Source organism: Dendrobates tinctorius, unplaced genomic scaffold (assembly GCF_039654945.1).
Source record: "Dendrobates tinctorius isolate UK_male_01 unplaced genomic scaffold, ASM3965494v1 ptg000028l, whole genome shotgun sequence".
Taxonomy (NCBI): Eukaryota; Metazoa; Chordata; class Amphibia; order Anura; family Dendrobatidae; genus Dendrobates; species Dendrobates tinctorius.
This window is the reverse complement of record NW_027361696.1, coordinates 78,984,815-79,007,344: the sequence shown is the minus strand read 5'-3', so window position 1 is coordinate 79,007,344 and position 22,530 is coordinate 78,984,815. Positions and strand designations below refer to the sequence as shown.

At 40.6% G+C, this 22,530-nt stretch overlaps 1 protein-coding gene across 1 annotated transcript in view; it reads right to left on the bottom strand.

The window, feature by feature from the left end:
* Positions 1 to 716: 716 nt before the first annotated feature.
* Positions 717 to 22,530, bottom strand: part of LOC141085569 (suppressor of cytokine signaling 3-like) — a 239,890-nt gene continuing 218,076 nt past the window's right edge. The window contains exon 3 of the mRNA XM_073571029.1: positions 717 to 1,927. Coding sequence (XP_073427130.1) covers positions 1,177 to 1,830 — 654 coding nt within the window. The 5' untranslated portion in view covers positions 1,831 to 1,927 and the 3' untranslated portion in view covers positions 717 to 1,176. The remainder of the gene's footprint in view (positions 1,928 to 22,530) is intronic.

Here is a 22,530-nt window from a genome sequence, read left to right as displayed (position 1 = left end):
GACATTCAAAATGTTTCTTTATACCTTGTTTTCACTGAATAACGTTATACAGGACTCGTTATGCAGGGAATTTTCTCATACATAGGTGAATGCTGCTGGGTTGGAGAGCTTGGGGAACCTGACAGATTCCCTTTAAATCAGCAGCAAGTCAATTCTTTCAGAGTTTTTGTTGCAGATTTCACCCATACTAATGAGTGGGAAAAACTTCACAACTTAAGTGCAAGTAAATAATGCAACAAAAATGTGGCAAAAAATGGATGTAATTTACGCAGCCAATACATCAAGATTTGCAGTAGAATTTTCTGCTGCAAATCCTGAATGTGTGCACATAACCTAAGACGTAGCGCCTACTTCCAAATATGATTTTGGTGATCAATATGGTGATGTTCAGCTCAAAATCCTATTAACAAGCGGATTTCAGACAGCCATACCCCTGAGTCAGGTGGTGCCAGGTGGGGAATAATGAGGGAGGTTGATGCACTCATCCAACCATCAATGCACTTACAGGCTAATTTGCATTCTATTTCAAAACTTCATCAATTGAAAAATTGCATTCATACCACATTTCTTTCGGACCATACAACTTTGATTTCTGTCCAAGTCCCTATTGTGGACGTTCAAATGGTTTAGTTAGTTACAGCACCCCTTTAAGTCAACCAGATCAACTGCACACAGACGTAGAGCCGCAAGCAACAACACAGACAAGACCAGGATGGTCAAGTGAATCAATAAATTTAATATCTGAAAGTAACAAGGGTATAGTTTATCTGTTGCCTTTGTAACTTGTTATTTTGCCTAATGTCATATACGGTTCCTTTACAGACATCATGCTCCTTATTTCAATGAGTCTGTGAGATGCTGATAAATTAATAAAGTAAGGAAATAAATGTGAAAAACATAAAATACATGGCATTTGAATATCAGCCAAGTGTTCCTTCTAGGTAAAAGCCATATCTCTCTATATAAAGAAATATTCTACTGTTCTTTGCACCAGGATCATTTTCTTGGAAAGATATTTTCTGTGGTTTTTGAATGTTTTTTTCTAATTTTTCCTTTTCCGTATGACCTCCTACCAATTGTAAGAAAACATGGAAACAAGGGTCCTGTAGGCATTTTATTTAAGAGACTGCCATGAGGTTACTTTAATAGTCTCTCTTGAAATGTTTTCCAGTTTTTCTAATTTTGAAAGGCATTTCGAAGCATCTTGGAAACAGGAAGTTCCTCCAAGTTCCCGCTGGTTCCAGACGCTTCGGCAGGCATGTTGGCCACCACTGTCCTTTTGCATAAATACTGTAGAGACACCACTTTACAGTTTAGTGGTTGTGTAAGCATTAGAGGGACAGGATGCTCTTTCCCTTCAATATAGCACAGATTACAGTCAGACTCTCCTGCTGCCGTCAAGCGCATATAATGTTCAACCAGCTTCACCACACAAGGAAATGTTGGAGGACTTTCTGCTCCTGCTACTGTCTCCAGGTAGAAAGAAGTGCCCTCTAGCTTAATACGTAGATTGGTAATGCCAGCAGATGTTCGAAGGCTGAGGGTAAACAGGTGGTGATGGTCTGAAGAGTCACGGATAAGGAAGGATCCAACAGGTTGATCGGATAATAGCTTTTTGGCTTCGGTACCAGAGAGGGTACTCCAGTAGTAGCCACTGGCCTCCAACCTCTCAAGTGCAGTCTCCACCCTTTCATAGTCTCCACAGAAAGATTTGTAGTGGTAAGACAGTTGGGCAGCCTGTGAGCTCATGGCTGCAAGGATGGATGATGGACAAAAGCAGCGATGGAAGCAACTCCAGCGAAGTGTGACCATCGTCAAACAAATGAACATGGACGGCTGCACGGGTTGAGATGGAAGACCCAGGCTGGTTGTGCTTAATTCTTTGCACCACTTTACATGCTCACCTGTGTCCACCTTCCCAGTTCATCTGTAAGATAAAAAAAGACAACAAAATTCAGGAAAATGCATCACAATAACAACAAAGAGTTTCTCCATCTTCTCATCCTAGTATTATTATTAGACGATGAACATAGTTTTAGGCAGATGTGATGACTATAGAGGCTAAAAATCGGTGCTGTCAATCTCAAGCTACAAGCTAACACAGTATGTAAGGTTTAGTCAAGGACTGTAGAGAAATTCCATTATTTTATTGCGTTAATATCAAAATATACTTGTGATATCTCAAACCTCAGATGATTTCTAAGAGAAGTCCTCTAAGAGAAAGACTTACAACAGATGGACGTGTAATACATGTAGCGTATCTTTGGAGAAAAGGTATGTAGGACACATTTCCCTAGTCAAAAAAATAAATAAATAAACTCACCATGCCAATATCATTTGGGATATACCAAAAAGTTGATGAATGCAATTCCTGCTTTTGAAGCTTAGCTATTGTGGAACTGAAGAAGAAAAAAGGATTTTTCTGCACTTCCAGTCATAAAATTAATCTTTTTTTTTATAGATTCATTTAAAAACAGGAGTATCCATCATGAGGATAAAAGCTTACGTGTTTCTGGCATACACTAGAAATATTCCTATGACTAAGGGCATAGTGTACGCCAGAAACGCGCAAGGTTTTATCCTCATAATGGATCTTCCTGTTTTTAAATGAATCTATAATAAAAAGATGAATTTTATGGATGAAAGACCTGGAAAATTCTTGTTCCCTAGTCAGTGGCTTCAGCCACCAGCACATGGCTTCGTAGCTGGGGGGAAACTCCAAATATGATTGCACCCAAGTAATACAAGGGTTTTCAAGGGACCAACTATTTGTAGCTTATATTAGCATCAAGGTAGTCTAAGGCTAGTTTCACACTAGCGTTTATGAGCGCAGCGACGGCCTGCGCACGGCCGCCGCTAAGCCCCGCCCCTGCCACGCCCCTGCCACAGCCCGCCGGTAGCTCCGCCCACCGGCGCATGACGCTGCATGCGCCCTGCGTCCCCTATCTTTATCACAGGGGGCGCAGGCCGTGCGCAGTATGCGTTTGGCGGCGCATGCGCCTTTTTGACGGTGCGCCGACGCAACCAAACTGCAGCAGGTTTGGGCGGAGCTACAGGCGGGGGCGCGACAGGGGGCGGGGCTTAGCGGCGGCCGTGCGCAGGCCGTCGCTGCGCTCATAAACGCTAGTGTGAAACTAGCCTTACTTGATCATATGTTTCATAGACTTTATTTTTGACTACCAAGCATTACTTGACATTGCCAGTAATATCTCATCTGAAACTTGAAGCCAGAATAAAGTTGGAAACCTTTGATGTCGTAGATCAGTCATGGAGAGAGAACATAAAATTAGTACAGCTGAGTTTATAGGTGGTTAATTAATAGAGTTAGGGATCATCTTGATTGGGTACGTGTTGTCGAGGTGGTATGTATTTACAGTTTTTTGATTAAAAAATGTCAACTAAGTTGACTGTTGACTGTTTCTTTTACATGTATTACTACTATTCATTGGCTTTAGTCTAGGTTTTGTCTGCTAATGGTGACAGTGTGAATGTGCACCTACCTTTTACAATTACACTAACAGGTGTGCTGGCCCATATTTTTTGTTGTACTTTAATTTCTTGTACTTGGCACATTTGGGGGTTTGGCACCCCTTTGGGCTGTGCATGTTGCCTATTTAGCTTTCCACGGGAAGGTGTAGAACACAGTTAGCTACTGCTCTGCTCCCATCTATTGTCAGGTCTTTTCATAAATAGCGAGGTGAATCACTAAAGTTAGGGGCCATCCTGACTGGGTACACCTAATTGCGGTGGGAAGCTTTTTTTAAATAAAAAAAGTCAACTAAGTACTAGTGATGAGCAAATGTGCTCGGATAGCGTCTTATCCGAGCATGCTCGAGGGTTATCCATATCCTGGGCTTGCTCATATATTATGTTCGAGTCCCCGCTCCGGCTGCATGATTTATGGCTGTTAGCCAGCCTGAATACAAGTGGGGCTTCCCTAGCAAACAAGCAATTCCCCCACGTGTTCAGGCTGTGTAACAGCCGCAAATCATTCAGCCATGGGGACTCGAACATAATATACGAGCACTGCAAAATACTTGGATAACACTCAAGCATGCTCGGATAAGATGTTATCTAAGCTCGTTCATTCATCACTACTAAGTACCCTAAGCTTTTTTTTTTTTTTTTTTTTTTTACAAGTAATACTACTGAGTAGTTACTTACTACAGGGTATCTTTCATTGTTTTTTTTATTAGTGCTGTAGTTTACTTGACCATATTTCATAGACTTTTTCATTTTTATGCCAAGTATTATTCAACATCACCTATCATATCCCATCCCAGACTTCAAGCAAAAAAAGTTTGATGTTGTAGGTCACAGCATGTGGAAAGAAAATGAAAATGGCAAACCATAGCTTCTAAGTGTACTCACAGGGATGGTATATAAAATAAATCTAGGTAATCTGATTATTTTCCCTTGCCACTCTATGGGTTATGTCTGGGATGATAGTAATTATTTGAATGAAACTGCACTATTACTACAGCGCAAGGACAAAAAGTGACAAAAGCTTCTACAAAAAATACCTGACCAACAAATTCTTACTTTTGTGGTCCTTGCAAATTGGAGAGCCATAAATGTTGTCTGGCCAGGTTTAGGTATCGGGCAGTTGTGGTCATGCTCAGTAACTTGCATACTAAATAACTCATTGTAATCCATTTACACCTTTCCGGGTTGGTCATGACATCTGCTCCTGGCAAAAGTCCCCTGGGTGGTGGAAACCACAAAGATGAAAATTTGGTCGCATTGTGGTGTGAGAAAACACATTGCTGCCAAGCCCAATTCCAATCATTCATTCAAGACTTATAACAAAAATACATGTTGCAATAATTTAGATATTTTATACTTTGTATTTTAGAAAAAAAATCATAAAAACTGTATTTTTTTTTCTAGCCAGAAGAAAGGCTATTACTGACCTCCATCAAGTCCGTAAATCTATTTTATGAAAAGGAGTTGAGGAATGTGCATTGTCTTCCACTTACCCCGATTATGAGCTGTATTTGCCCTTTTATAATTGTGGTTTTCCTTCACGCTTTCTAGTATTTGATACGGTTTTATGTCTGTCGTGGTGACTCATTTGTACATGTTGTACCAGAAATATTTCAGGTCAATGATTCATTCTTTGTTATCCCTTCTCGTTAATCCTCATGGAAATTCATTTTCATTCACAGTTATGAATACCACATGGCTTTCCTATCCTTATGTTCTCTCTTTGGATAACGTCTGTGTCTCTAAAAGCTAGAGAACTGGTGCAATTTGAGTGGACCACGGATGAGCCTTTTTTCTTTGCGTTGTCATTTGGTATTTGATTTTGTCAACTATGCAAAACTAATATTCGACAAAACACGGGAAACTATTTTGAATCTGTAATTATAACTTCATGCCACTAGTAATTTTTTCCATTACAATCTAAAGCAGCTTTCCCCAACTCCAGTCCTCAAGAGCTACTGACATGGCTTTCAGGATTTTCTTAGTATTCCACAGGTCATAATTCTATCACCAATGCAATACAAAGGAAATCCTGAAAACATGACCTGTTGGTGGCTCTTAAGGACTGGAGTTGGGAACACTGGTCTACACTGTTACAAAATTAGAAACCCAATAATAGGGTGAGACTATCGAGGGGTTGAGTGCAGAAATTATGGTCTCATCTTGGCTCTGGAACCATAGATGGCTAACAAATTTTTCTGTCCTGTTTGATGGGACCAATACCATAATTTCTGCTGTTACAGATTTTCTATTGGGACACTAGACATTTAACTTGCACCTCTTACCCTAGGTTTTCTTGAAAAAGAGTTGTTGGTTCTGTGATGTAGAATATAGGAGTTAGAGACTATACTACTATTGATAGAGTGTCTCACTGTCAAAGTCAGATTGCAATATGAGTTAGTGGCAAATGAGGAGGAAATCAAGAGAGACGCACAGATAGGTCTCCATTGACATGACTACATCACTGGGAATGGTTGTGCCCTATAGCTAGTGGTGTACCGATTAGTTGTGAAGAGCATCACCACCTATAGGCCATGGCCATGGCCATAACCATGTAAAGCTGAAATTGGCATCTAGAAAGTTGCCACTGGCAGATACAGTTGATACATGTAGGTCTTTGAAGTCCTCTCCCTGATGAGCCATCCATTACTGGATGGTTAAACCTAGATTACAGTGAGGTTCCAATGGCATTGTAAGGTCTTCCTGGTTGACCTTGATATGTGGCGAGAAACTGGCATTGAGTTAGCCGATAGGGACCAGAGTAGGAAAGAAATCTAATCAGTAGATAATGCAATCTACAATCCAGTCAACATACTCCTTGAATAATGCTTGATACCCCTCAAATGGCCTGGTATCCATATCGGCACTTAAAATTTTGGTAAGATTGTGGTTCCTTATGTTTTTGCATTATATATTTATGACTCAGAATGGTTATTAATCGATGTTATGAAAGACAATAGCAGCAACTGTAATGTTGGCACAATATGTCAGCCATCTTAGGAAATATTTAGTGTAAGTATATGGCAAATGTGTAAAATTAAGCCAAGAGCTTTTTTTAAACTAGGAATAGATGCAGGTGTTCCAATGGAAAAGAAAATGTTTTATGGTGAACGCCCATATTAATATATTTGTGAATCACTGGTCTCGAACTCGATTTAGTAACATGAAGCCTGTCTTAAAATAGATTGGACTGGCTTAAAGATATAGGATACTAGTGATCGGTGATCATGCCAATACCATTTCCTGCAGAAGTGAGATGATCAGGATCCAAAAATATCATCTCTACTACAGAGCTCACTATTTATTTCTGATTGTCCCAACATTGTCCACACTATATTCATATACTTAGTTCCAGTCCCAAATGTGGCTCCTAATCCAATTTCCCTCTCTTAGTAGCCAACACTCGGGCCAATTTCTTAGGAAGTCAAAAATTCTAGGAAGTCAACCTATCAGTATATTTTCAAGGTGTTTACGGAGACTTGAGCAACTGGAGAAAATCCATTCAGATGTGTGGAACAAAACTCAATGTTTGGATCTACTGGATTCAAATCGAACCCCAGTGCTGCACTCAACGGTGTTTAGCACTATGTCTGTTGAGATGATGATGTGTTGCTTGAAAAGGCATTGTGCTTCCCATTATGTTTTTTTATATAATTATTTTTTCTTCTGGATGGCTGACAGTCGTCTCTCCCATACACATGGCTGAACACTCCTGCGTTCTCTGTGAGAAAGCCACTGACATACATGACTGGTGGCAGCTTATCTCCAAGATAACAAATAGATTGGCAGTCAAAATCAGACATGCCCAATCAACATCTCCACCGACAATCAGTTGACCGGGGATCCCATACACATTAGACTATGAGCCGAATCCGTCAATATCAAAACTAATTGAATGTGTATGGGAAGGCTTTAGTTTCTTCTCAACTAGCACTTCACAATGGATTTTCCCAAGTGGTCCAGGAAGACTGGAAGTCAAAGAAACCACAATTTTGCATTTCCAGGAACATCTCAACTATTGAACCTCATTGCAGACAATCTAATTTGGAATTCAGCAGAAATGTACCCAAAAAATTGATGTTTCTTCCATCCATCATTCAGATGCTCCAGGTCTTAGTATCCAGATATGTCATGCATATCCCCTAGCAATAACTAATGGACGTGAAGCACTTACAAAAGGAATGAATAAGTCAATCAGATATTGCAGGAATTCTGTAATTGAATAAGACAACCAATTTCAGCCTAAACTCAGACATGATATGATGTATCGTGTCATAAAAGCAGTTAGAGATGCTTATTCCCAGAAAGTAACATTACTTATCTTTATTCTGATTTGTTACCATCTTACTGGGAAGTGCTCTTCAATTAGCATGTAACAATCATCTACATTTTTAAATACCTGAGCTGCCCAGCCATTTTTACAGCAGGAAGAGCAGAAATACCAGATATTAATATTGGTGACATAGAAAAAAGCCTTTTCATTGATTCATGTTTATCATCTCATTGTGTTCTGAGCGATTGCCGTTGTGCATTATTCATTTGTTCTAATACTGCCTGTAAACTTCTCAGTGTGACTGTATATTCTAGGTGATTAATAGCTGCTAACACTTTAATGAGTGTTGGCCAACGCTGAAACCCCAGAGCAGCATATTACGAGCAGTTTCGTTCGGGCACATCGCTTGCAAGGAAATGACTGTATCTTACCAAAAACAAGGATATCTCTTTCTGTCTGACCAAAACACATAATAAAATGGGATTCCCCGGGTTGAAGTAATGACATGTTGTGCCTAAGATTATTATTTCTGCTTTGATAATAATTACTTCCTACTTTTTAAATGCAAAAAAATAAAGCTGTCCACCCAAACCAAGCAACAGTTTATGCAGTCTAGAAACATAATCCTTATCAGCATTTCATTACTTGACACATTAGGTGTGTTGCTTGGATTGTTTAAGAAATTTTCCATTTTGTCAAGGCCATTTTATTAAAAACAAGGACCTCTGCACAGGTGGGTGCAATAGAACCACAATATCGGCCTATCTTGGGATCTCGCAAATACTGGTCTAGCAACTTAAAAAATAACTAACTATATTTTTGTTTCATTAGTCTTTGCAAAGTTATGAATTTTTGAAATACAACTTTATTTTGCATCTTTTTCTCCCAAACTCTATGCTGAAAGTGCTGTTTTAATTGCCTTGTTCATGCACGTAAAGCAGCTGATTTGAACCAAAAATCCACACTCTAATGTGAGCTTCTCTGCTCCCTTCCCCAAGCTCAGATAGTAAGAATATTTGTTTATAGTGTCTGATAACTGGAGAGGGGAAGAGAGAATTTCACCTTGCAGTACAGGTTCTTGGTACAGCTGCAGTTCAAATAAGTTACTCTAAGAGCATGAACCAGGCAGTTAAAACAGCCTATTCAACATGATGTTTGGAAGAAAAGGAAGCAAAATAAGGTAATGTAGTATATTATAAAGATTCATAACAGCAAAGATTATTAATAAGAATAGGTTAGTTATTCTTTAAATGAACACCCTAAATACCTCTTGCCCCCTTACCAAAAAAGCTCAGTCAAATGTCTGAGAGTCTACTGGATAATGAGAAGACCTCCTGGGCTCCTGAAACAGTTGACTAATCTCCTGGGTGCCCCCTACATTTTTAAAACCTCCTTGAAGCTAGAAAGTTTTTTTGGACTTGACCCCAGGTTGCTCTATCATGCAGATGTACATTCAGGGAGTGACATATTAAAGAGGCATGGTTTGAGGTTGCAACTATCAGAATTATCTTGGAAAGTCAGAAGTAAAAATTGTCAACAATGTCAGTGCGCAATGCCACTACCTACGAGACAGATCATCACTGGAGAAGAGGCAAGGGCTGCATGGCTGTGCCAGTGTCTGCAGCTGGGTCAGTGCTCACAGATCCCTTCATGTTCTGCCTCAGCCTTGCCCTCACTGTGTACACAATTAGTGCCAAAACTGGTGGTGGAGAAGAAAACTACTACTATTGGGGAAGTTAAAGGGGCTACCATCACCTTTGAGTCATTAGATTTGCTCTATAGTTAGCCAACGTACGACTGGTATTTGACCACTATGTGGTCACCTTTTAATAATATAAGGGGTTACATTTTTCTTTATTGTATGTGGTCTTGCTGTTGAGATATCAATCGGTGTTTGCATATTGCTAATGTTTGGTATAGTCTGTATCACTGTATTATTCAGCAATATATCATCAGATATACTGTACATTAGTGTTTATTACAGGGTTATTGTATCTAAGGGTTCAGCTTTATTTTAATGTAATATTAATGAGCAGTGAACTTGTCCGATGTATCTAAGCCTATTGTGTCCTAAAGGCTGCTTTGAATCTTGGGATCCTGGTAATGCCCCTAATTGGCAGCAATTTCTCTGCAACAAGGGAAACCACAAAGTACACTGTTTCTTTTTTAAATCAATGGGATGTTTGGGGAAATCACAGACTTGATTGTTCTCCATAGCTCAAAAAATGCACTATTTGAAGCCACCTGTTGCCTTGGCTAAAGCTGGCAAAAATGGCTGTCTGCCAAAAGATCGTCAGGCTGACAGCCATCTTGGCCGACTCTCCCATACACAATAGTTCTTATCGGCCGAGCGCTCTTTGGTTCTTTATGAGAAAGCTGTGAGCACAGACATAGGCCAGCGGCTTATCACAAGGAGAACAATGCGTTCGGTAGTCTGCAATCGACATCTCACCCAACCATCAGGTGGCTGATGCTCCCATACATGTTAGATCATCGGCCGAGCCCGTCAATTTCATCAGGTTTGACCGACATAAGTCTAATATTTAAGGCCAGCTTAAGAGAAAAGGACCAAATTTCAAATATCAACCTTTTCTATTAGCTTAGAAATTATTATTATATTATTAATATTTATTTATATAGCGCCATTGATTCCATGGTGCTGTACATGAGAAGGGGTTACATACAAATTACAGATATCACTTACAGTAAACAAACTAACAATCACAGACTGATATAGAGGGGAGAGAGGACCCTGCCCTTTCGAGCTTACATTCTACAGGATGGTGGGGAAGGAGACAGTAGGTTGGGGGGTTGCAGCTGCTCCAGTGATGGTGAGGTGGTAGCTCCAGTAGTGGTGAGGGGGCAGAGGGGATCATTGCAGGCTGTAGGCTTTCCTGAAGAGATGGGTTTTCAGGTTCCATCTGAAGGATCCGAGTGTGGTTGATAGCCGGACGTGTTGGGGCAAAGAATTCCAGAGGATGGGGCTATTCGGGATAAGTCTTCGAGGCGGTTGGGTGAGGAGCGAATAAGTGTGGAGAGAAGGAGGTCTTGGGAGGATCGGAGATTACGTGAGGGAAGATATCGGGATATTAATTCAGAGATATATGGAGGAGGCTATAGATGGCCTTGTAGGTCAGTATTAGTAATTTGAATTGGATACGCTGAGTGAGTGGGAGCCAGTGAAGAGATTTGCAAAGGGGAGAAGTGGAGGAGTAGCGAGGAGAGAGAGGAATTAGTCGGGCAGCAGAGTTAAGGATGGACTGGAAAGGTGTGAGGGTGTTAGCAGGGAGGCCACAGAAAAGGATGTTGCAATAGTCAAGAAGGGAGATTTACCTACCCTTTTACATGTAAAGATGCCATTTCTAAAATAGATAACCTGTTTAATGTTGACACAGACTCTGAAGTGCAGATCAGACTTCTGTGTTGGTCCATAGTGTACTTTTTAAAATGGCTTTTTTAATAATTGAGTCTGTAATAACATGGGAATGTAATCACCGGAATGGGCTGATTTTCTTGCTGTTCCGCACCATTATACTTCTAATCCCCTATTAAGTAATCCAATATGAAAAGCTTCTAGCACTCACTATAACGACACCTTATATTGAGTGTCTTGTACAGACTTGTGCATGGAAACTTACAGAAAGCGGGATTAGTGTCTTGAGTCTTACCTGGTTACGTAATATAAGTTAGCCGCTACCATTTCTGCATCTAAAACTGTTTAACTTAGCGCTCTTTCGTACATCAATGATTTGTCTTGTACACAAAAAATTGGTCTAAGGCTATGTGCACATGTGCGAAATTGCCATGGAAATTTCCGCGGCAATTCCGCAATTCCCTGCCGCGGGAAATTCACATGCAGAATTCACGCGAAAAACTAGCATTTTGCAAGCGTAATTAGCTTGCAGAATACTAGCGTTTTCCAAGCGATCTGTAGCATCGCTTGGAAAACTGATTGACAGGTTGGTCACCCTCGTCATAGTGTTTGACTAGTGTGACCAACTTTTTACTATTCATGCTGCCTATGCAGCATGAATAGTAAAAGATAGGATGTAAAAAATAATAAAAAAATAAAAAGTAATGTTATTCTCACCTTCCGATGGCCCCTGATCTGCTCTGCGGCGCTCCCGGCATCTTTCGGTCCTAGTAATGCTTTGCGCGAAGGATCTGTGATGACATCACGCTCGCAAGAGCGCGGCGTCATCGCGGTCATTCGCGCAAAGCATTACTGGGACCGGAAGATGCCTGGAGTGTGGAGAGTGGCGGGAAGGACTCCGGTGGCCATCGGAAGGTGAGAATAACAATATTTTTTATTTTCATTCTAGATTTTACAGGATTATGGTATCCAGGGCCTGGAGGGACAGTCTCCTCTCCTTCAGGCCCTTGGTACCATCCGCACATGAGGCACTCACTTTACGCATGGTGGGCATAGCCACATGCAAAAATGAGCGTTTCAATGCAATCCTATGGTGGCGGAATCCCCGCGATTCCGCAAAAAGAATGAGCATGCTGCAGATTTTTCCGCTATGCGATTCCGCAGTGGAAAATTCCGCAGCATTAGCACAGCATTGCGGAATCCCATAGGATTGCATGGGATGCTTTTTTTGTTTGTTTTCGTGGTGAGTCCGCCTGTAAAAAAAAGCCGCAAAAACACTACGTGTGAACACAGCCTAAGTGTCATCACAGTTTTGTCAGTGATAATTGTTACTGTCAAAGTTTGGCCAGAGTTTCTTCAGTTTTTATAAGAAGAAAAAAAATACCGATGGAGGTTTCTCCAGCGTCTCTTAGCAAACAGTTCTCGAAAAACATACAGCACATGGACGGCATCGGAGTACTGTCCGATTTTTTGTTTAATGGACCCATAGACCCGCACTGGTGAGTTTGAACCGAGATCCAGGTATTCTAACCATGTAGCCTCTCTCTATACATGACCTCACGTAGTTGGTACTATGCTGCTATATGACTGCCATATATATTGTGTCACACCTATTGCATTATATACTTATAGCCTCTATTCTGCTTGTAGACTCTCGACTTAGTCCTATTTGGCTATCATTGAAAGGATCTATCTCTTGCAGGTACCGTTATGTTCTCTATTCCTAGCCATCCTGGAAGCACTAGGATACACATATAAGATGCACCGACATACCTGTATCCTTTGACGCACAAGGACGCACAATATTACTACTGATAATCGGTCTTTTTAGTTCCTTTCATGCTTAACCATACTCACCTATAGGCTCCCTCTTCCTTAACGACCAGCACAGGACGTATGGAGTTTCCATCGTCTGACTCAGCCAAACACCCTTGGATAGTACCTCCACTAGCCGTCTCTCTCTCTTTCGAAGTATTTTAACGGATTCGGAACATATATTTTGTCATGTGTTTTGTTAGTATGTATTTCTGTGATGATGCAGAAGCAATTAACGCTTTGTTTTTTGCTCTCCTTTTGTATTTATATGAGATATTCTGATGAAGGTCCTATGTTGGACCGAAAACGTTTAAACCTTTCAGACTGGATGCAGAAAATAAAAGTGTCTGAATATTTCACACATTGAGTGCCAAGATTATTGTCATTTTCAGTTTGAACCGAGACTCGGACCAAAATGGGTCAAGTCACAGTCGGTCCACAAAAACATACATGCCCAGGATAGGCATGTTTGATATATGTTAGGTATAGGGTCCCATCAAAGAAAGCTTGCGTTGTCGTGGCTGATGAGCACATATCAATTGGTTAATTTATGAGCTAAATGCCTTTTTTTATAAGCATAGTCTATATAGCAGACATACAGTTCAAATTTCATATATTCAATGTGTAAGGATTGTACTCACTCAGGTGTGTAGGAGGAAACAGGAGGCAGATGCTCTTCAATGTCCATGTGGGTTTATTTACTTCATAAACCATCAAGTCAGCAACAAAAAGGTAAACAGTCTTTACATCAGGCAGACACAGCATTAATGTCCATAGCAGAGCTCCTTCTCTCAGGTCTGTGGGTAGACAGGCTGTGCAATGTCCAGCACTCAGGCTCTACCTGGAGCCACAGACACAGGAAGGCTTCTACCTCTCAAGACACAGACCACTCTGTAGTGTCCAGCCTGGACACATGGAAATCTGTCCACACTGGCACACTCCCAAACACTCATTCCCATGTGCTAAACATACCTCGACTACATAGTTTGTAACCACACCCACAGGTGAGGTATGGATCACATGGGCTGGTCACATGGTCATGACTTCACTGCAGGTCCTCAAACTCCTGCAGGTCCTGAAGAAAAACAGAGGTAATATGGGTAGCCAGACCTTCCCATCTCACATAGCTACCCGCAACCTTGACATAGGTGCACTAAACAACATATTAGTGCTCATGTGCACTAAAGACAAAATAATCCGGGTTGCATGCAGGGAACATCCATCCCTGTGACATATACCTCCCATTAACCATGCGACCACCAGTTACACCACAAATGTTTGCATACATCTTAGTGCTTACAGAGTGCTGCTGTATGCTTTTGTTTGTATATTATGCAGTCACAGCAGCTTGCACCTGTTTACACTTGCATTATTATGTTCGGAAGTGCTTGTAAGTTTTTTTGTTCCTTGCACAAAAATATACAGACATGTAAACAGCCACATAGACCATAATAGGAGCGAGTTCTATATGAGAAAACCACGGATAAAGCTCATCCGAGAAAAACTGATGTCTGAATGAGCCTTTAGTCTGTAATCTAGAAATTATAAGGAGCTGTAAGGGCTCATTTAGACGTCAGTTTTTCTTGTACAAGTTCTACCCGTGTTTTTCATGGATAGCTCTCGTACCTGTTATAGTCTATGGGGCTGTTCACATGTCTGTGCATTTTTGTCGGAGACATGACCGATTTTGATTTAATTCCTAGATCAAACTAGCCAATGCAGGTCTATGGGTCCTAGAGAAAAATTAGACAGCACTCAAATGCCATCGGTGTGCTGTCCGTTTTTTCACAGACTCTTTGATAGGAGCAACACGAGAAACTTCCATCTGTCATTTTTTCATCCAAAAAAAACCCGATGAAACTCTGACTAAAGTGTGATGGTAAAAATTGACACTGATCAAACTGGTGAAATTCTCATAAAAAACGCTGATCAAACTCAGACCATTTTTTGGTTACAAGAAAAATCACTGTTGTCTGAATGAGTCCTAACTGGAAGCTCCAGGCTGGGCAGTTATTTCTATAACATGGTTCTATTTAATTCCATATTGTAGACAGCCATTTGGGTCACCTCAGACACCATGACCACCGGTACTACATCTTCTGTACTTTCTTTGTTATGCCCATGAATTTGCTCCTCTCAACTTATAAAAAGAATGTATTTCAACAAAAAAAAAAAATTCCCTAAACACTATTCTAAAAATGACTTTAAGGTCATTGAGTTTAAGGTTTCCTATCTTTTTTTTCTGCAGCTCTTATTTCAGCTTTCCTATGTTGACTGAGACAGAATTAGCAGAGTTATGTCATTATCATTAACAACTTAAGGAGTGGGTGATTTTTTCATTTTGAGCTTTCGTTTTTTCTTCTATTAAAAGTTACAATCCTTTTTAATTTTTCATGGACATGGATTGTTTTTTACAGAATGATTTGTAGATTTGAATGACACCATTTATTTTACCTTACAATGAACTTAAAAACTGGAAAAAAAATCCAAATAAGGCCGGTTTCACATTAGCGCATTTTCAGCGCGCGCACGGCCGGGGGTAGCTCCGCCCCCGATCCGGCTCTCTGCCCGGCGTGCCCGCCCCTTCCTTGTAGCGCCGCCTCCTAGCGGACAGCGGCGCCTGCGATCAGCGCACCCTATCTTTAGCATAGGGTGCGCCGATCGTGCGCAGGCCGTGCGCTAGTTGCGCTTTGACCTGCGCTGCGCACTTTTGACGGTGCGCCGTGCGCGCCAAAATCAAACTTTTCGGATTTTGGCGCGCACGGCGCACCGTCAAAAGTGCGCAGCGCAGGTCAAAGCGCAACTAGCGCACGGCCTGCGCACGATCGGCGCACCCTATGCTAAAGATAGGGTGCGCCGATCGCAGGCGCCGCTGTCCGCTAGGAGGCGGCGCTACAAGGAAGGGGCGGGCACGCCGGGCAGAGAGCCGGATCGGGGGCGGAGCTACCCCCGGCCGTGCGCGCGCTGAAAATGCGCTAATGTGAAACCAGCCTGAGGTGAAATGGTAACAAAATGCAAATCTGTTGTAAAAGTCACCTGGGAGCAAAATTTTCCAGGTCAGGGTAATACCAATTTTTCTTTTTTTTATTTAGGTGGTAAAAACAAATTCTGAAAAAATTTGGTTGGTGTCGCCATTTCCTAAGAATTGAAGTGACCAAAACTAGACAATTCTGGGATATGATATATTTTATTTTCCAATTCCAGCATTCAGCATGTGGGATAAATATTTTAATATTTTATTATTTCAGAGAATTAAGCAGCAATGCCAAATATATATATATATACACTAGTAGAATACCCGCGGCTTCGCTCGCGGAAAATATGTTAAATTGTTGGTTATGGTAGCTGAATTAAAATTTTAAGTGTCATCCTGAAATTGACATTTTCTGAGTGCTACAGTAAATTTTTTTTCCACTTTAAATTTTTTATTATTTTGGTATTTTACTAATTTGTCGTAATATTGATGTGAACAACAACTTTTTTTAATTTAAACATTTTTAATGATTTTACATATTCAATACATATTATGTAGTATAAACGATTACAACTATGTTTTGAACTATTTATCAAAAATGAAAATTTATGCACCTTATACAACCATATAAAACATTTACACCCAATTAACAACATACTGCAACCCTTCCTCCTCCCTACAGTGTAATCTATAAGTAGTTCAAGGACAAAAGAGTAAAATTGGTTTACAGTTAAACAACCATCTGCTGTAGTGCTTTTTGGTAAACAATGTTTCTGGTTTTACCTTCAGGTGCATATATGAAAAGATTTTTGGGGTTACCCACTCTAGAGCAAGCGACGTACAACTGTCCATGTGAAAAACACAGGCTCTCCAAATTAATGCCGGCTACTTTAAGTGATTGACATGCATGTGTGGTCCTTGCGCGTATGTGTGTGGTGTGCATGTGGTATTTATGGGGTGGTGTTGTGTTATTTGTGGGGTGGTGTTTGTGTTGTGTGTGTCTAGAGTGGTCTGGTGTTTGTGTGGTGTGTTGTGGCATTTGTGTGGTGTTGTGCTTGTGGGTTGGTGTATGTGTGCTGTCTGTGTGATGTTTGCATGGTGTTTGTGAAATGTTAGTGTGTTGTGTGTGGTAGTGCGACCCCTTTAGCAGCGACTCTTGTTGTTTTCCGCTCAGCACTTTTACTTTCACCTTCACATTTCTCCATTATATTATAGGACCTAACTTCGGGGGCCCCAATCTCATGACGGGGGGACGCTAGCGAGATTTAACGTGTGCAGTATTCTGCTCCTGTGGGTGGAGAGAGCGGCGTGTCAAATTTCACCCAAATTGGGTGAGAACTGTGGATTTGTATAGAGCGGGCTACTACAGATTTCACATTGCCCCATTATATGTAGAGGGCCTAACTTCGGAGGCCCCAATCTCATGATGGGGGGACGCTAGTGAGATGTAATGTGCGCAGTATTCTGCTCTTGTGTGTTGAGAGGGGGCGTGCCAAAACTCACCCAAATCGGGCTAGAACTGTGGATTTGTATAGAGCGGGCTACTACAGATTTTGAGTTTTATATATATATATATATATATATATATATATATATATATATATATATATATATATTATATACACAGTACAGACCAAAAGTTTGGACACACCTTCTCATTCAAAGAGATTCACTCTGAAGGCATCAATACTATGAATTAACACATGTGGAATTATATAATTAACAGTTGTTGTGAAACAACTGAAGATATGTCTTATATTCTAGGTTCTTCAAAGTGGCCACCTTTTGCTTTCATTATTACTTTGCACACTCTTGGCATTCTCTTGATGAGCTTCAAGAGGTAGTCACCGGAAATGGTTTTCACTTCACAGGTGTCCCCTGTCAGGTTCAATAAGTGGGATTTCTTGCCTTATAAATGGGGTTGGGACCATCAGTTGTGTTGTGCAGAAGTCTGGTGGATACACAGCTAATAGTCCTACTGATTAGACTGTTAGAATTTGAATTATGGCAAGAAAAAAGCAGCTAAGTAAAGAAAAACGAGTGGCCATCATTACTTTAAGAAATGAAGGTCAGTCAGTCCGAAAAATTGGGAAAACTTTGAAAGTGTCCCCAAGTGCAGTGGCAAAAACCATCAAGCACTACAAAGAAACTGGCTCACATGAGGACCGCCCCAGGAAAGGAAGACCAAGAGTCACCTCTGCTGCGGAGGATAAGTTCATCCGAGTCACCAGCCTCAGAAATCGCAGGTTAACAGCAGCTCAGATTAGAGATCAGGTCAATGCCACACAGAGTTCTAGCAGTAGACACATCTCTACAACAACTGTTAAGAGGAGACTTTGTGCAGCAGGCCTTCATGTTAAATAGCTGCTAGGAAACCACTGCTAAGGACAGGCAACAAGCAGAAGAGACTTGTTTGGGCTAAAGAACACAAGGAATGGACATTAGACCAGTGGAAATCTGTGCTTTGGTCTGATGAGTCCAAATTTGAGATCTTTGGCTCCAACCACCGTGCCTTTGTGGACACAGAAAAGGTGAACGGATGGACTCTACATGCCTGGTTCCCACCGTGAAGCATGGAGGAGGAGGTATGATGGTGTGGGGGTGCTTTGCTGGTGACACTGTTGGGGATTTATTCAAAATTGAAGGCATACTGAACCAGCATGGCTACCACAGCATCTTGCAGCGGCATGCTATTCCATCCAGTTTGCATTTAGTTGGACCATCATTTATTTTTCAACAGGACAATAACCCCAAACACACCTCCAGGCTGTGTAAGGGCTATTTGACCAAGAAGGAGAGTGATGGGGTGCTACGCCAGATGACCTGGCCTCCACAGTCACCAGACCTGAACCCAATCGAGATGGTTTGGGGTGAGCTGGACCGCAGAGTGAAGGCAAAAGGGCCAACAAGTGCTAAGCATCTCTGGGAACTCCTTCAAGACTGTTGGAAGACCATTTCCGGTGACTACCTCTTGAAGCTCATCAAGAGAATGTCAAGAGTGTGTAAAGCAGTAATCAAAGCAAAAGGTGGCTACTTTGAAGAACCTAGAATATAAGACATATTTTCAGTTGTTTCACACTTTTTTGTTAATTATATAATTCCACATGTGCTTAATTCATAGTTTTGATGCCTTCAGAGTGAATCTACAATTTTCATAGCCATGAAAATAAAGAAAATTCTTTGAATGAGAAGGTGTGTCCAAACTTTTGGTCTGTACTATATATATATATATATATATATATATATATATAGAGGAAATAGCATGGTTTCTCCATCGATCATTCCAATGGTAGAGTAAAATGTAACTGTTATTTTTCCATTAAAAAAGTTCCATGTTTCTTCAGTAACATTTTTGCAAATAGTCAATCCCTTTTGGAAGACATGTTTCGACACTACTTGTGTCTTCCTCTACGTCCCAGAGGAAGACACATGTAGTGTCGAAACATGTCGTCCAAAAGGGATTGACTATTTGCAAAAATGTTACTGAAGAAACATGGAACTTTTTTAATGGAAAAATAAAAGTTATATTTTACCCTACCATTGGACTAATCGCTGGAGAAACCATGCTATTTCCTTTACGTGCAAGGATTTATCCCAATCCGTTTTCCATGCGAACTGCTACCACAGGCTGGACCCATTCCTGGTTTTCTTCAAAGCGTTTTGGGAAAAGAGGGGGTTTAAATTTTTAAATTAATCAATTTTTAAAAAATATTTTTTAGTGTTTAGTTTTTTTATTTTTGATTTGTCCCCTCTGATAACTTGAACCTGCGATATCTTGATCGCCTATGCAATACGCTGTAATACCTCGCGTGGGACTTATAGGAGATCTTACATGGCAGACATGTGGGCCTTCAGAACCATGGCAATCGATTGGCAACCGGCGAATGAGCCCCATCTTGAAGACGTTTACATGTTGCTGTCATACATGACAGCTGCATTTGAGACATGAGATTGATGCAATCTCATCAGTAATTGTTAGGTGCTACGTATGTAACATAGAGTGTACCAGCACTGAATGGTGCAGGCTCAGCTCCTGAGCCTGCTCCATATACTGATAGCACATGGATAGCCTCCACACATGTACATCAGCCATCGCTAAGGGGTTAAATAATGACAGCTTGAATATACAACTAGGGAGACATAGATAAGGCAAAATAATAAAACTTTGCAATCTACATACAGATAAGGCCTTGTATGCCTCCCTCCCCCTTAGTTCATGGTCTCCGGGGACCAGGGCTGTACTTCATCACTGTAATAATATACGACATTTCTCTTTCAATTCACTTACATTCTTTTCTAGCTGCACAGGTTACAGAGACAATAAAGCAAGTCAAAGGAGAGTTTTTTTTATTAAAGAAACAAGAGAAAAGAAAGAAAGAAATATTGTGCATACTGAAATATAATTTAATACATAAGACATTCCCGTTAAATGTGACACCTTTATCCTTGACCAATTAATATATGTCTATGTTTTTCAATTATACTGGCGATTAATGAGAGATTAATTCCCGGCACTCATGCTCCTTCTTGCTTCACTGCTCCTTTATTAAACACCCATATGGATGACATGCCCGATCGCTTCTCCAGAGCTGCATAGTATTATCAGGCAGGTAACATTAGATTGTTTATTTTACCCCTTAATACTACTCTTGAAACGCACAAGTAAAAGCTGAATATCAGAGAGGGTGTTTGGTTGTTGGGGCAGATTGCAGATTTGAGGCTTTCTTTTACATTATTGAACTGTTCTGTATGCTGTAGTTGTTTTTAACAGATTTTTTTCCAAAGTCTTTGGATACTACAATGTTCAATTTATTAAATAGTTACCACAAATGGTTGGTTCTGTGTCTTGTATACACAAATTTTATGTGCTAGTAACCAAAATAGCCTTAAATTATATGCCAGTGGGATTATCAGACCTGACTCATTGCTGTCGACAGTTGGTCTCAATTTGCTGCTCTTTACCGCTTACCCGCGTGTTGGGTGTCTATGGATAATATAGAATTCCTCTCAACATTGCAAGTTAGGAAAGCATATACTGCAGAACACTATGCATGCCATGAGAATATTTATTTCATGCTATACCAGTTCCCTAACCTTGCCCATTCCTTCATATGTGCCCACAATGAAGCCCAATAGAGCTCACACACAGTATGGTAGCCCTTTCCTTTTTAAGGTATGTTGGACGGCCGATTGGCTTCTGATACAGGGATGTCTCTATTTCATTATTTCATCTGGAGGTGCTAAGGGGAGCTGCATGGAAATTACAACATTTACTACAAAAAGATGCCCGATTACAATACATATTTCCAGACCCCCCACTGCTGTGTTTTAGGCAGCCCCCAAATTTAAGAAGCATCATTGTCAGAAGCTCCCTGTCCTCTCCAACAGCTGCAGGAACCTTTCCTTGCAACCAGAAAAAATGTAAAACTTGTCCATTTATAATGACCACGGACAAGATAAAGATCCCCAACTCACATCAGGACTACAAGATCCCAGGTACTTTCAGCAGCATCACATCTAATGTGGTGCACCAATTCATTTGTACTAAATGTTCAACTTGGGGTCTGTATGTGGGGGAGACAAGGCAAAAACTGAGTACAAGGATGAATTCTCATCGCCACACAATGAGAGAAAAAAAGATGGATCTACCTGTGGCAAAAGATTTTTGTATACCCGGTCATAGCATGATGACATTAAATTACTTGTATTAAAAGGTAACTTCAAGTCTCAGAGAGACAGAAGAGTCTGGGAGTATACATTTATGACAACCTTTGACACACTCAGTGCAGGAATGAATGCGTTGCATGGATTTATGTCTTTTTACATAATTTAAGGAATTTGCTCTTCAGACCTTGTGGGGGCATCACAATACAGAACCAGACACCAATCAGAGGACAATATAACTTTCACACTCCTTATCAATAAAATGTTCCGATATTTATGTTTATCCCTCTCCCATAATGACAATTCTGCTTCACATCACTTGTCTTATCTATTGTGTTATTTCTGTGCTGTGTTGTGCATAAATATGTGATTCTTCAGTTGTTGTATTAGTCAAGCCTGATGAAGGGACCTGAGTAGTCTCGAAAGCTTGCAATGTGTTACCATCTTTTCAGTTAGTCATTAAAAGGTATCAACCACTGAGGACTCTCAATTCTAAATATTTTTCTATCTACTGGCTAACACGGTACAAAGAGATACAGTCATATGTAAAAGTTTGGGCACCCCTATTAATGTTAACCTTTTTTCTTTATAACAATTTAGGTTTTTGCAACAGCTATTTCAGTTTCATATATCTAATAACTGATGGACTCAGTGATATTTCTGGATTCAAATGAGGTTTATTGTACTAACAGAAAATGTTCATTCTGCATTTAAACAAAATTTGACCGGTGCAAAAGTATGAGCACCCTTATCATTTTCTTGAGAACACTCCTAACTACTTTTTACTGACTTCCTGAAGCACTAAATTGGTTTTGTAACCTCATTGGCTTTGAACTTCATAGCCAGGTGTATCAAATCATGAGAAAAGGTATTTAAGGTGGCCACTTACAAGTAGTTCTCCTATGAAGAGTGGCATCATGGGCTCCTCAAAACAACTCTCAAATG